Source organism: Onychostruthus taczanowskii, unplaced genomic scaffold (assembly GCF_017590055.1).
Source record: "Onychostruthus taczanowskii isolate IOZ18803 unplaced genomic scaffold, ASM1759005v1 scaffold7, whole genome shotgun sequence".
Classification (NCBI taxonomy): domain Eukaryota; kingdom Metazoa; phylum Chordata; class Aves; order Passeriformes; family Passeridae; genus Onychostruthus; species Onychostruthus taczanowskii.
The window spans coordinates 4,986,235-5,002,135 of NW_024504786.1; the positions used below are offsets into that span (position 1 = coordinate 4,986,235).

Sequence of the window (15,901 nt, forward strand, 5' to 3'; positions counted from 1 at the left end):
AGATTAGAAACTGGCGGCATGTGGCAGATGTAATGGTTTTAATCATGGTTGCAGGATGGTCAATTCCTTGCTTTTGTCCAAACCAGCACAGACTGACTCATTTTTTGCTTACAACTGGATAGTCAAGCAGCTTCATTAAACTTCATTAGTCAAAACCAGGCGTTTCCTTGATGCTTCTAGGACCTCTCCTAGCAGTCCAAACTCCACTGGCATGTGGGCTAGCTACAGTCCCAAGCTCTGGGAAACTCAGCCCTGTCAGCCAGCTGAGACTTGTCTTTAACTGAGGATGAAGTTGTCCCTGCATGAGCTTTTAGCCTTGGAGTGCAGGGTACTACATGCAAGCACTAGAAATACAAATTGCTCCCTCTGAGCAAAGAGCAGATGAGAGGACACGGAGGCCACTCCAGTGTCCAAAAATACAACCAAGGGAAACAGGTTTCAGTATTGCAAGGATAATAGTCTGCACATTCATCCCTGCATGCTAGGACTAAGGGAGGAACTGAATTTCCTGAGTCACAGTTTCTCTCATCCTTCCAACAGTTTCAGTCCTCCCCCGGGCACCCCAGGTCTCCATCATCCCTCAACTAAACCAATGGCTAAAACAAGAGAGAGGAGGAGAAGGCTCAAAAATCAGCCTGGCCTTTGACAGAGGGTACGTGTGCGTGCAAACGTGCACAGAGCACGCGTGAGCGGTGCGGTGGGTCAGCAGAAATGCCCAGCACAATAACCCAGCTGGTTGTGATTTGGCTGACGCAACCGCGGTTAAAGGATGGCTCTTTTATCTCCTCCTCCAGTCGCTGCACGCATCTGCTCTTTGTCCATGTCACCGTGTGTGGATCCTGGCCCAGCAGCTTTTATGCCACCGGCATTCTGACCTTCTTCTTCCCTGATGAAAAACAGAGTGGTTGGCAGATTCCTATGGAGGGGCTGGTAAATAAAATAATCGCTCTCTGTAACTGCTTGGTCTCTTGGAGATTGTTTCATTAGTTCATAGGAAAGTCACAGTTCATTTGCTTTAGTCCATTCCACAGATCATTATCTCTTTAGAACATAAAAGTGGTTTATTTTCTGTGGGTCAGAAACTGACTCCAGATGTACAGCCAGCAACAGCTGATCACAGCACTCAACCCAAGGTACATACGGGAAACATATGGGAAGAGCTTCCTAAACGCATGGTGGTCCTAGGTTTTAGGGAGGGTGGTATTTGCATGTTTGGGTTGGCTTGTCCAAAAGAATGCATGATCTTCCAGCATAGCAAAGATTCATCACCCTGATTAGGCAAGATTTCTTATTACCATCTCCACAGACTCTTCATCCTATTAATCAAGCATCTGGAATGCAGGCTGCCAAATAAATGCTGAACTATCAGATTCCAAAACAGATTTTAGGAGACTTATCTACTGCCTTAAACAGATCTTCTGATAAAGCTCCCTCTCTCCGGCATCAGGTTTGTCATAAATTTCTGCAGAGGTTCCTTTTGTAATAGAGGAACATTATTTTATTAAAATCAAATTACCATTGAACACTTTACAAACTTGAATTAAATTACTAAGCATGCCTGCACTAAAGATAAACTTTATTACTCCTCCACTCCTCATTTTACAGTGAAGAAACTAAAGCACAGAGCAGTTAAGTGGTTTGCTAAAGTTACAAACAGAACAGAAGAGATTAAATAAGGATGATGATGGCTAACCCTAGGGCTGCTAGACTGGGGTTTTTTGGTGGATTTTGTTTTGTTTAGTCTTGGGGCTGGGAGTTTTTTTCATTGAAGTGCAGTTTTACCCAGCAAGAAGTTACACAACTCTAGCTCTGCTGGGACAGGTCACTGCTATGGCTATCCCCCCAAGAGGCAGGCAGAACATGACAGCATCTTCTACAAAAACACATCCTACCTTCAGGGGGGAGCAAGACACATCTTTGCTTCTGAGACCTTCATAATGTCAGGGACAATTTTTCCTGTGGTCTAAATCGAGATCAAAGCTTGCTTTACCTTTCAGAGTCAAGAGAACAGTGACTCCAGCTTTTTCCCCCCAAAAAGGTTTAATTCTTACTCAACCATGACATCCCTAAATATCTGCTCATTTTATAATTCTTTGGTCTCTGAGGAACTGCTTCATTAGCTCACAGAAAAGTCATGGCTGATTTGCTTTAGTCTACTCCACAGACTATTACGTCTCCAAAATACAAATATGTTTCTCTGTGCATATGGGGAGGCAGAAACAAGGACAAGCACAAGGTCTGGAAGACACAAGTCTGCCACAAGCAAGAGGTGTTATTTTTAGTTTCTTTGCCTTATATTCTGCAACCAGTTTGACTACAGCCATTAACAGGGTCTGCAGAAGTGCTCATCAAGCTGAGCTTCCTTCCTTTGTTGAAATGATGAACAGGGACAGACTCTGTAGAGCATCTTGAGCCAACTTATGACACTTCTTGCAGAAATCCACGTGAAGCAGAATGCAATACTCTGTTAAATGGGATTATAAACATATTATCTTCTTTTCATAATACCCCTTGGAAGATCTCCTGGACAGAGTGGTTAGGAACAGATCCTTACCAACTGCCAACTCAACAGTGAATCTAGAAACCAGCTCTAGTTTTATAAGAAAGGTGGTAACACAGAGAACTCAAATATTAGCATACTCTTCCCACCTTCTCCAGCCATGCCTAACACATTTTTAACCAACTGTAGTTTAAAATCTATTTTAAGCAGATAAAGCATTACAAGAGTCAACCAATATTAATTAACATATTCATTTAAACTGATTATGAATGGGTATTTTCAAGACTGAAGTTACCTAACTCTGTGATACCATCTGGTATCCTTTACTTTCAGGTCTTTCTTCCTTTTTCTCTTCTCCCTCTGCCCCACCAGCTTTTTTCACCAGCAAAATGAAAGACAGCCCCCCTCAGCCAGTGTGGCAGGCTATGCTGAAACCAATATGCACTGAGACAGGAAATACAGGTGCAGGTTTTTTCTAACTGTTGTCTAGAAAGGAAGATTAGACTTAGCACCCTCAAGAAACTTTTCACCTAGAACTGATTACCAGCAATACAATTCTCAAGACAACTTGCTAAATTCTTCAGCTGTGGAAGAATAAGAAGTGTCATGGCATATTGTTCACTAACCAAGTAATCTTGAATGCTACAATAATGACATTCATAATACATATATTTCATTACTGTATGGAAAATGAACTGCATAGCCCTATACTGATATTAAAAAGATGGTTTATTGCATTGCAAATACAAATAATTTACCAGAACTGCAGCATAAAACATGGAGCACTTACAGCTTTTCTGAATGCAGGTCTAAATTACATCGTAACTATTTTTCAGGAGTGACTTTAATGCTTGGTCTTTCACAGATAAAATGTTATTCCAGAAAACTACTAAAACATTTCTTCATTTCTGAGATTGCTTGGGTGACCGTATGTAATTCAATCTCATCCTTGAGGAGAAGCACCAAACATCACTGGCTACTCTACCACTTCTTATCCATGCAGCAAACTCTCAGTTTCAGCTCCTCCATCACTTTCCCTCCTCACAGTAGCTTATTTTCACCTTGGGCACTGCTGCCAGAAGGCACCAACCAGCAACACAGCAACAAAAACAAAGGGTTTGAAACCCTTTGAAGTTTCCAGCAGACTAAGGAATTGTGGACTGGAGTGATATTTCAGTTCACATCCACAAGAGCAATTGTAATTCATACACATCATCACCAAGATGTGGAGGACAAGCAGAAAAAAGGGCAAGACATGCATAGGCAACTTTTAAATACACTGCTGTCTCTTATATGAAAGTAACCCTACCAGCTGGTTTGCTTTTTTTCATGGATAGTTTTCTGTATGTAACATTTTCCCATTGCATCTTTCCCCCTTTTATGCTGTTCCAACACAGACCAAGAGTTCCAGCTTTGCACAACCACTCCATGGTAGATTATAACCTGTTACACTGCCAGTCTTCTTTCTTGTACAATACAAGCAATCACAGATGCTAAATCATTTCCATCGGGGCCCAAGGGAATTTTTGTTCAGCTCTTTCTATAAATGGGTGCAACTCCTAGATCAGAATTCATTTGGCTAGCAATTTTTAATTATATTAATTACCATGCCTTTGAAAAGACAGCATCAGAACACCAATGTAACATACACCTTAAGTCACGAGGAGAGAGTAACAAAGGCTTGGTTTCTCTCTTGAGCAAAAAATATCCAACACTCTCACCCACAGGGCAAGCTTCACACAGAAATGCAGTGGGCTCTTTCAAGAGTCTCTGACTGTTCAAACTGGGCACTTCTTCAGCATCTCCAGGGCTGCACCTAGTGTGCTGTGCTCCTCACTGGCCTGTGGCAATGCCAGGACAGGCTGATGTGCCACCTCCCTGAACTGGGAACAGCTGGAATGAAGCACGACGAGCCAGAGGGATGAGCACGTGCACACTGTACAGGAGACACTCAGCTCAGAGGAGGCCCAAGGAGGCTATTGCAGCAACCTCAGCTTCAAGAGAAGCCATGAGACATCCTAAATTACACTTTCAAAACCTGCTGTCTCCAACAGCTTTTGGAGGATTATGGGAGCACAGCATTGGGTTAAGCTCCTGTTTGTGATCTCTCGTCTCATTTTGTGCCTACAGCCAAATCAAATGAGTATCCAGGCCAAAAGGTTTTAAATTAATCCCTCGAAATAAAAAAAGAGAAAAAAATCCACTATATCCACTGAAACATTTTATCTTGGCCTGCAAGACAACACACGGTGGGACGAAGTACCAGAGGATGCTCTGGAGCTCTGCAGGTAAAATATTTTATCAGTCTATCTACCACATCAGCATATCAAACGAGCTTGTATGAGGTTTCATCAACACCAAGATCTTGTGCTTATTTCTCATAGTTTTAGCTAAGTAATTTAGCAAGTGTCATACATCTTTTTCAGAAGACTGCAGTGTATTTTGTCCACAGTACTACTTGATAGAAACTTTGGGGGAAAAGGTGCAAAGCATTTTGTACTTTACTGGGTAAAAAATCCAAAATTTAATAAAATGGCAAATTATTTCCTACAGCTATTAAGGAACTATTTAAGAAAATAAATATGAGACATGGATTAAGAAAAGTGACACATCTGTTCTGGGAAAAAAAAAAAGTCTTTGAGGAGAACTAGTAGAATAAGAGAAACTGAAAAAAAACCCAGTGAACCTGTATGGAAAAACAGCAGAAGGCATATTGCCAACAGATGGTGAAGAAGTCATACACCAAAAAGGAAAACAAATTTGAAAGCATACTCAATTTTGAAGACTTGAGGAAAAAAAAAACAAAACCAAAGCTAACTCCTCCCTAATCACAGATTCCCTGGTTAAAAATGGAGCTGCATGTTCTTAACACTTAGGAAAGCAGTTGTAATTTCTGGGTTCTAAAATGGAGGCATTCAAAATTAGCGTCTGTCTATGAAAATGTTGGTCCACTCTTGAAATCACTTCCTTCCTCCCCGCTATGAAAACACACTCTTTTTTTGGTGTGTTTTCATTTTTTCTCGTGTTAGTGGTTAAGCTCAATGCACTGGAAAATACCTGATGCTTCAATGGGGCACTTTCTTATTAATTCAGATGCCTGTTTAAAAAGATGCTTCCTCTCTGAGGCCTTCCTGCAGCAGCTGGTAAGAGGTACTGCCACTGGAACCAAGAGACAGGTATTTGCAGAGCCTCTCAATGGAAGTTATTCCCCATGATTCTAGGTGTCCATACTGTCAATCCAATTCTCAACCTGGCTTTTGAAAGTAGGAATTTTGCACAGCCAGTTTAATAGCACTCAGTGATCAAAGGAATTTGACATGTTATACTGCAATTTTTACTGGGGGTACATTTTGCAGTTGGAACTCAATAGGTAAATAAATATTAAATCACAACAAGAGTCCCACATGAACACCCCTGGCACAATCCTGTCAGAACACAAAAAAGTACTTTAAATGTCAAAGTAACACAGAAGTCATCCTCTACAAGTATTTATTTTCCCCAGCAAACCTCCTTCCTTTAGTTTGCATACCTTGCAAGAGCTGTTCAGGAAGCTGACACACTGTTGCTGCAAACCCAAGAGCAACAGACACATCAGATTTTACTCTCTTCTAAAATACTCAGACGACATTTCAGCAGCTGGCTTCAAAACTGTTCACCTTCCAGTTTCTCAAGGCTAGTTGCCATAAGTTTTCAAACTTGTTTTATCCCCTTCCTTCCTTTCATTTGTAATGTCTACACATTATACACTAACTCTGGTTAAGACAGAGAAAGAAGTAATTACCACGAACAAGGGCACAACTTTCCCATCTGTAACACTGACTCTGAGCAGCCACTTGAAAGTTAAAATAGGTGACTGACTTCTAGCACAAAAGTAATACTGGAGCATCAGCAATTGTTCATACTTAAGAGTTTTGTGTATCTTGTAAACATTAACTAATTTTAAATTATAAATCCCCTCAACCTCTAAAGCGCACAAAATGCTGCGTAATATTGTAGCTAAGGCCTATCTTTTTTTTAAAGTCACAATCCATTGTGGTTCAAAATCTGTGGAAAGAGTAGCTTTGATTTTGACTATGAGACACTAAAGGCTACCCTAAGGTGAAGCTTGAGGAACTGCCAGGATCAGTGGAGGAGTTTTCAGGACAGACAGTGATGTTTGACACAGCCGAGTGCCTGTGGGCACATCACCTGATGCTGCACAGCTTCTTCAGCTGAGGGAAGGTTTGCTATGAATACACTTACTCGATAATAGACACCTGTGGGTTCATTTATTTTACTGTCTGTCGGGGTTCTCAGTCAACCATCCACACTTGCAGACAAATCAAGAAAAAATTTAAAAACCTCTGATGACAGAGGAAGAGTCCTTATCTACACCAACATCCACACTAGAAGGCCTGCATAAGGCATATACCTGATTGGTGACTCTTACAAGAGCTAACAGGTTGCTTTCAAAGGGAAGAACAAGAAAAAAGAATCTCCACAAAACTTCCTAGAATCAGATATAAATGCAATACATTGCACAAACAGTCAAACTTTTTATGCTGATGTGACAAAAATACAACGCACTTCTAAACCTCATGGACCATTCAGGCTCAATTTATAACAACACAACCTTTAAAAAACTTGATCTGCCACCAAGCACTTTCTATTTACTGGACTTCAGCGGACACAGTTCAGAAATCAGAACACAAAAATTCCTCATGGAATTTATTGTGGCACTCAGCTTTTGCACCCAAACAAAACAATCAGGCACACACTGCCAAGAAACATCCACGCAGCTTCAGGGCACCAGCAAAGGGCTGCTACGTGTAGGGCTTCTCTTCAACACTCTCGGGGCTCCTACCAGGGTGGAATTCTTGAACTCGCTAAAGCATTTGCAGATTACACGCCTGTCCGGTTAAACACTTCCTGCAATTTTGTTAATTATACATCAGGGTCTGCAATTAGGGAATGACTCCCATCCTAGACAACACACAGCTCTCAAGTCACCCCCCAGAGTGTGTGTGTCTACTGCCGTTTCTGTAGATGCCTCTGGTATGTATGCTATCATCCCAGACAGGAAAATACTTTCAAAACTTGAATAGAATGTGCAGTTCTACCGCTGGATGGTTTTCCTTTTCATTTTTCAGTGCTGTAGACCGCTTGTTTAGGTCAATACACATTTCTGTAGGTGGGGATGGAGATCTCCGGGAGCAGACAAGTGCAACCCCAAGTTCAGGGTCCCTTTCCGTGTCCATCCCTTCCAGAGGCAGCCAAGCGCAGGCTTTCACACCAACCATCCCCCCTCCACATCGGCGTTATCCTCCGCTGTCAGCAAAGCCACCACACGCGGCCTTTTTCTTCTTTCCCTCTTGATTCGTCATCAAGATGTAAATTAACAGATTCTCTCACAGACAGAAAAAAACCGAAAAACCCATCGAACAATGGGAAACACTTCCCCGCCGGTGCCCCACAGGACAGAGGGAAACAGGATCCCCTGCGCTGGGGGAGTTACTCAGTGGGGATCAAATGCTGCTAAAAATACGGGAGCGGTGCGAGCGGGTCCGGGCAAAGCCCGGGCAGGGCCCGCGGTCCCCGTCCCGGAGCGTCCCCGCGCCAGACGGTGATGTCACCGCCGGCGGCAACAAAGGACGCGGCACCGGCCGGGCGGCCCCTGCCCTCCGCCCCGCCGGCGGCACCGCGCCTCCCGCCCGCCCGCCCGGAGCGCCGGCACCGGCCGAGACAAAGCGGCTTCCCCCGCGCTACGTGCGGGCGGAAAGGGAGAGGTTCGGGACGCCCAGCGCCGGAGCGGCGGCGGCGGGGAGGCGGCGGCCCCCGGGGCGGTGCGGGCCGAGCCCCGGGCGAGCGGCCCCGCGACCCCCGGCAGCCGCGGCGGGGCCCCGCTGCCCCCGGCCCGATGCCGCCCCCTCCCTTACCTGATATGGCGGCGGCGGCTCCTGATCCGGCTCAGCCCCGTCTCCGTAGCTAGCTCTGTCCGACTGGGACTCGTGGAGCAGCGAGATGTCATCCGAGGTGGGGGACTTGAGGCAGTTCCCCATCTTCCCGGGGGGAGCGCGGCCCCCCGTCCGCCTCCTCCCGCTCCGGATCCGCGCCCTCAGCCTCCCCGCCGCAGCGCGCAGCCCGCAGCCGCCCCGCCGGGGAGGCTCATGCCAGCCCCGGCCCTAAGCGGCTTAGCAGCTGCAGCCCGGCAGCCTCCCGCTCCGCTCCGCAGCCGCCCCGACCCCCGAGCCGGGGGGGGCGGCAGGACGGGCCTCCCACCCCCCGTGGGGCAGCGGGCTCCGGTGGGTCCGCCCGCCCCGCGGCTGCCCGGCGCGGTTCTGCTTCCCGGTCACCAGCTCCCTGCGCACTGGGCTTTGTCGCACGGGCCGCCCTGGCTCCTCCTCTCACCCCTCCCCGCCGGGCCCGGGGAGCAGCCGCGGGGCCTCGCCGGGCTCCGCGCCCCCCGGCTCCGCCGCGGGGACAGCCCTGCCCGCCCCCGACGGAACGAGGCGGGACGGGACAGGCTGGGGGACCCAGCCGGCTGCTGGGCTCCCCCGGCCCCAAAATGGTGGGAGCCGCTTCGCTCCGCCCCCGAGCGCCGTGTTTGTTTGTGTTCCGGGCATGGCGGAGCCGGCGGCCGCTCGGGCCCGGCGGGGCGGGACGGGGCGGGATGGCAGCGGGACCCCCGCGGGACCCCCGCACCACCCGGCCCGCCCGGCTGAGGGATTTGTGCGGGGCCTAGCGACCTCCCCAAGGGTTCCCCCGCGGGCGGCTCCCCAGGCAGGGCGGGGGTTCCCCGTGCTGGTCGCTGGCGTGACCCAAGGAGCACGGTCAGTGTAGGCACAGGGCATTGAAGCCCAGAGTGGAGCAAAATCAGCAGCAGGGACTTGGCTTCTGCGTTTCTAAAGGTTTTTTATGTTATGAGCAGGTACTCCAATAAGCTGTATATTTAGCGCCTTTTTTTTTCTCCATAAAAATATGTCCATACTTGGATATAAGCATAGGTGAGTACTGATAAATGCAAATTTGAGGACAGTGAATGTTCCTGTGTCACTGTGTTAGTGTGCCAGCACTGACCCACACAGAGTGGAATATATGATGGTCCTGTTAATGTTCTTTGGTTCCTGAAAATTCATCCTTGGCCTTCAGATTCACACCATGGAAAATACTTTAAAATCCAATTTTTAAAGTGAAGTATTTTTTAAAGTGAAGCAAATGTGGTGCAGATGAGAGCAGCTGCAAAGTCCAGTCTGTAGGCAGTACAGCGTGGCTGCTGCTTATCACCAAGTTCTCTGCTGATACAGCTCGGGCCTGCTTTGCACCTTCTTGGGTCAGAGTATCTCCAGACCTGTTGTCCACAGTGACGTATTTGGCTCCACAACCTTTGCTGGTGGACCTCAGTCTGGGATCAGAATTTTTGCTGATTATCCTTATGAGTTCGTTCTTACAGATTTCATTTTATTGCAGTTTAGGGTGGTTTGTTTTGCTGCTTATCAATTGGTAACTTAAACAACCCTGGTGTAAAGCCTGTGATTGCTGCCATTTTTGGTGTTCTAACACAGTCTCGGGCTTTTCAAGGAAACTGAAACTGAAAATGGGGCAGGATTGTGAGTGTTGCTCAAGATAGTGAGGCTTTGCAATGGTGCATTGTAAATAGTGAGTGTTGTACGTGGCTTGCTCATTTGGGTGTTTATCCTATGAGTCTGTTGGCTTGGTTTAATAGAATTAGGCAAGCAATTGTTGGAGGAGATCCAGCAAACCACTGCCTCACCCAGTCGTGATTTCAAGGTTAAGGCAATGTCAGAGCTGTCTGCTGTGAGAACCTGGTGATGAAACTCCAGCGTTGTCACTGGTATTTTCAGTTGGGCAGTGGCTCCACTGGGAATGAGATTATGGGCAGCTAAAAGACTGAGTTAGCTGTTCTCATATTTTGTTTTCTCTGTGAGGCTGGGGCCTGTATCGTTGATGTAGTTCAGTGAAAACCACAGGTCACACTGTGCCGTGGTGTGAGGCTGTGATCACAGTTTGATCCTCCACAGCGAGGAGGTCCTATGGAAAACTGTGGTGCCTCCCTGCTGGCTGACGTGCCAAAATAGCCTTTCTCTGGAAACCAGAGTGCAAACTGGTCTCATCCTGATATGCAGTCAGGACATAAGCGGGATTTCCTCTGCATCTCATGGTGGAGATGTTGCATTTATTTACCTTGAGGCCCGTCACCAGAAGGAATAGCTGTTAATCCCAGTTACAACTTTTCCCTTAGTGGGTACAGGATGCTCTGAATCTGGACATGTTTGAAAAAATGCAGACTTGTCAAGTGCCAGAAGAGACCTGCTTTTCATGGTGGACTCACAGAGACTAAAGAGGAAGCAGAGGTTCATGTTTGACCTTGCAACAAGACAGACTGCACCTGTGAGAGCTCTGAAGGGGAAGAGCTACTACCAGTCATGCCTGGATCCTTTGAAGTAAGGGTGGTTGAAGGCACTGCTTTTGTCAGCCGTTCACTCCTGTTTTGTCAGATAGGTCGTTAATAGTGGCTTTGCACCACTGGCTCAAAAGCTGTAAAAAGGTCCAGCAGATGGAAAATCGAAAAATTTTAGTGTTCACAAATGTTTTTTAATATCCCTGTATATGCTGAGGTGTAGCTGTGAGCCTGCTCCTTTTGCTTTTTGCAGGTTGGGGACAAGGAAGCAGAGGAATGGGTCCTCAAAGGATGGGATTTATGAGTATGGTTTCTTTGTTTTAGCAGAGCCATAGGGCAGCTTAACTTCAGTTCTCTTTGGTTTTTACTTCCTCTGCTTAGTTTGGGGAAGAAGTAATAGTCAGAATGGATTTTCTAGGGCCTTAAAATGCTTCTATAGAGGAAGAAAGATTCATGTTGTGGCTTAGGGCTGCACAAATACTACAGACGGAAAAGATCATGCAAATAAAAAATTTGTGTCAGACTAATATCAATACAGAACTGGTAACACAAGTCAATGAAACTTTTTCTCACCTCTAGACATTTAAACAGTTGGCTGTAATCTGTTGTCAGAGTGGAAATGTTTATGTTCTGAAGTTTGCCAGTGTACAGAATTCATGTTCTGGTACACTTCAATACAACAATGTCACACGGGGTCTGTCCTCACCCCCTTCTGGCAGCTACCATCTTCTCAGTGAAATCCATCTTTCAAAACAGAATGGAAATTCAAGAAAAAGAGCTTTAAACTATGCAGACAAAGTTTATGTTTTATTTTATAGGCTTTTGATATGAGAGAAGGCAAGTGACATATTGATGTATTCTTGAGGCTCATACAAGATAGAGATGAAGAACTGTTTTACTGAAAAATCCATTTCCTTTTGAGTTAAGAATCTAAAATCCTCTGAGGACATAAAAAGTCCTTCTTGTTAGGAGTTCCTCTACAAAATTGACATCATAATTTGCCTAATTTTTAAATGAAAGACCCTTTGATAACACTATTTTATGTGATCCATGTTCATGTTATTGTTGGACAACATTTTGGATATATTTAATATGTCATGCTTAACAAAAGTTTTTGAAAGACCTTTTCTGTCCTGAGCATGGAAAAGTTTTTTCACTTCCTTTTCTTCCATCAAGCTTATTTTCCCAGCACTTATCATCTCTCATTAGGTCTTATCTTTCTTCTGGATAGGATTGTTTTCCCAATTCATACACAGAAGCCCAGTTGATTTCTGAGTGCAGTCTTTCCATGCCATGGTACCCAGAGGTTCAGAGATAACTCTGTTTGCTCGGGTAATGTTGGCGAATAGAACACAATGCAATTTTAAAACCTTTTTCTGGAAGAAAAAAAAAAAAGGACTTTGTATACCTCTGGAGAATGGAAGTAAATTACATTCTTCCATTATGTATGTGAATCTGATTATGAAGATGGTGGAATTAATTTATCTGGTTATAAAGAACATGGCATCTTCTAAAATGCACATGATTATTTTTAGTTTTGTTGATTTTAGCTGAACTGTAGATGTTTCTCAGTGTATGTTACAACTGCATATTGCTTTCTGAGGCAGAGTGAATGCAGCACTGGAAAGCAATTATGGAACTAATATATTTCCCTGAAATGTACTTTGTGATGCAGGATTTTACTCATGTTTCTAAAAATTACTTAAACTTCTGCCTAAATTATCCTGGTATCACAAATATGCCACTTATATCAATTTATCCCAAAGATACCATCTTGGTAAGGGGAAGTATTCCATGACTGGCAAGAATAACTTGTTTTCCATAATAACGATTTTCCCCAGGTCCAAAATGTTTGTTTCAGCCAGGAGTGTAATGTCTGCCTATTCTGTGCACTGGGGCACCTGCACTGTAAGCCACAAAGAACAGAAAGAACATGTATTTTGGGACTAAAACACCCAAGCAACAAAGCAGACAGTCATCATACAAAGGTAACCTCTTCAAACAAACCCTCTGTCACCCAGCTTCCTGGGGAATTTTGTGTAGGATTTTTTTTTCTCCTTGTACCACATGTTGCTGTAGTCTCAACTTCAAGAATGATCAGAGACCTATAAAACATGATCTAAGGGGGAAGATTGAAAGAATTGGGGTTGTTTAGTCTGAAGAAAAGGAAGGTGTTGGGAAAAATGGTAATGATCTTTCAAAAATATAAAATGTTTCTCTGCAGAGAGAAGGAATCAGTTTTTCTTTATGTTCAGTCGGTCTAGGGCAAGAGGTGATGGACTTGGAGATTTAAAGTAGATATTGGGAAATTATTTCAAACTGAAAATGTAGTTTGGCAGTGAAAATGATTATCTGAGAATCTCATTTGCTGAAGGCTTTGAAAGGCAGATTAGGTCACATGTTTCAGGAATGGTTTTAGTTGCAGTAGATTATATGGAGATAACCCCAAAAGGTTCCTGGCTGGTTTATGATGTTTTGTTTCTCTCAGGTGATTTACAGCAGATGCTTTACTGCTGTGTTATTTTGATTCTCATTCTTCCTTATGCTCTCAGAAAATGCCAGTAAGAAAAGATGTCAGCAGTTTAAAAATTGAGTAAGTAGGACGGGTGGGGATGTTTCCAATGGCAGAGTACTAAGGAATCTCAGCTCCTTCAGGAAAGCTGGTGTGCTTGGGCAGAGTGTGACATGCTGACATGTCACATTCAGCGTGTGTGACATTCAGCCTGTCCTGACATGCTTTGGGACACAAGTATTGGGCTGGCTTTCAACAAGTGGTGGTTAGTCAATACACAAATTTTAATTGGAGCGTCACTTTCTGCTGTGTTCGAGTATTTCCTGAATTTGCAAGGAGTGAACTGTATCTGCAGTTCACCAGAAGCCAGTTTGTTAGACTTCTTGTTCCTCCAGTTCTCTGCAAAAGTAAGGTGTTGGTATCCAAAGTGCTTGTAAACTGGTACCCAAAGTGCTTGTAATTCTTTGAAACAGAGTTGGGGAAATAATTGTTCTAGTTAAATATGCATTCTGCTGCAAAATTTAAAACACCTCTTGTTCACCTTCTCCATACTCTTCCTGTTTTTCTCATTTTCACCATTCTCCCTGTAGCCTAAAATCTCTATTTTCTTCCTATAGGTAACTGTAGGTCTTCTGCAATAAAATAGTGAAAAATGACACTTGAATAGATTCATGAGAACCTAGGGAGTGTGACCTGTCAACTCAGGTTGACAAAGACAGCTCTGCCCAAGTCCAAGATCACCTATGTCTTTGTCTTTCCTTGACAGAAAACTGTTGAAACTCTTTCTGGATACTGAATGAAGGTACTAGGTACTGTGTTCTAATCCCTTACTGCTTCAAAAAATGTCCTGAGATTGCTGTAAGTCAAACTCTTTTATTATATATTCTGTTTGTATTGTTAAAGCAATTTTATATATCTGAAAACTGTTACAATGCTTTGTTTCAGTTTTTCCTTATGGATCAGGATTTGTAAATCTCTGAGATGATTCACTGTCTTGCAACCTCCTTCTTTGGTCCACTTTTCCAGTAAGCATGGCACCCCAAGCTGCACTGAGTGATCCAGTTAAAACCTCAGTGTTTAATAAAGGAATATTATTTAGTGTATGCAAAAATGCCATTGACCAAATGTAGTGTCCTTCCTTTTCCTAACACACCATTGCCTGCAGTGTGTAGCTCCTGTCACTCCCTATCCATCTCCATGCAATTCCTGCCTACTCAGATTTTCTTATTTTATGCTTCTCCAGATGATTATTCTGAAGAGTACTATTTTGCACTTCCTGTTGAAGCTTTGGTCTGTGACAGCTTAGCTGACTGAATTGCAGCAGACAAGTTACTGGAGACTGAACAGAAGGAATGTGAGAAGGAACCATTGAAGATTTTGTACTAAAAGTATCAGGTGGTTGTGAATGACTGCCCTTGGGAAATTCACTTTATACTCTGGCCAGAAATGTTTCTTCTTAACATTTAGTTTTGCTTTTTGATTAGTCTGTGTTTGTACAGCCTCCTCTTGGAGGGACAGGCTGGAAATTTGTACCAGTATTTGCTTTTGCATGCTCAAACGCTACTGTGTTTCCTGAAAAAAAAAATTCTAGAAAACAGCTATATCATGCAGAAAACAGAAGTTCTCATAAATTAAGCCTCTAACAATATGAAAAGGAATACAAGAAGGTAATTTTACAATTCCTTGGTCTGTTCTAATTTTGGTTGTGTGGAGATTCCTATAAGACATGAAAATCTTGCTTGTTTACTTACATGACAAAAGAGGAGAAAGGCCTTTTTTTTTTTTAGCAGAACATACTGTTTGAACAAACACCATAGTGAAACAAGACAGCTAAAGGCAATGTAAGTCTATTCTTTTTTATTGTTTGTAGTCTTTAGAAATTTTTGTGTCTAAGAATAAATTATTTTTCTTTTCATTTCACATTTTCATTTCTTTTCACAATTAATTTTCATGTTTGTGAAGTGCATGCCTACAGTTAGTTTTTATGACAGCAAACTGTTCCTTCTTTCAGTTAAGTTTACAAAAATTGCACACTCTGTGGAACTACTTTAACTTTTATTTGGAGGCATTATCGTCTTAGCAGTGGACTTGCAGGCTGCTTCAGAAATTCTGAAGGCTGCATATTGACTTAGAAAATGTCTCAAAAACCACAGGCACACCATTTGGTGTTTTGGTCTGTGTGCTGTTCCACAAGCACTCCTTTAGACATGGGGGACTGCACAGAATCTCTGCAAGACACAGGGTGATTGCAGTGGAGCATTTTGCCTCTGGTTTACAAGCTGTACACCAGCACAGTGTAAGGGTTAAGGACAAGATAAAATCACTTGCTGCTGTTTTGATTTCCTGAGGAGTTGTTTTCTTCACATGAGAAATGAGGAATGCAGTAAAGACCATTCCTGTGCCAAAATTTCAAAGTATGTTTCTGTCAACTGTGGTGCCATTCATAGGTTTTACATCAGAATCTTAAATTTGGATATAAAGATCTCTGTTG

General features: G+C 43.8%; 1 protein-coding gene and 1 long non-coding RNA gene across 2 annotated transcripts in view; one reads left to right on the top strand and one right to left on the bottom strand.

The window, feature by feature from the left end:
* RNF11 (ring finger protein 11) overlaps positions 1–8,945 on the bottom strand; it is a 31,745-nt gene extending 22,800 nt beyond the window's left edge. The window contains exon 1 of the mRNA XM_041421370.1: positions 8,416–8,945. Coding sequence (XP_041277304.1) covers positions 8,416–8,538 — 123 coding nt within the window. The 5' untranslated portion in view covers positions 8,539–8,945. The remainder of the gene's footprint in view (positions 1–8,415) is intronic.
* Positions 8,946–12,104: 3,159 nt separating this feature from the next.
* Positions 12,105–15,469, top strand: LOC121344956. Its single transcript, XR_005953907.1, has 3 exons — positions 12,105–12,886; positions 14,177–14,268; positions 14,654–15,469. It is a non-coding gene; the product is annotated as an uncharacterized LOC121344956 (long non-coding RNA).
* Positions 15,470–15,901: the final 432 nt, after the last annotated feature.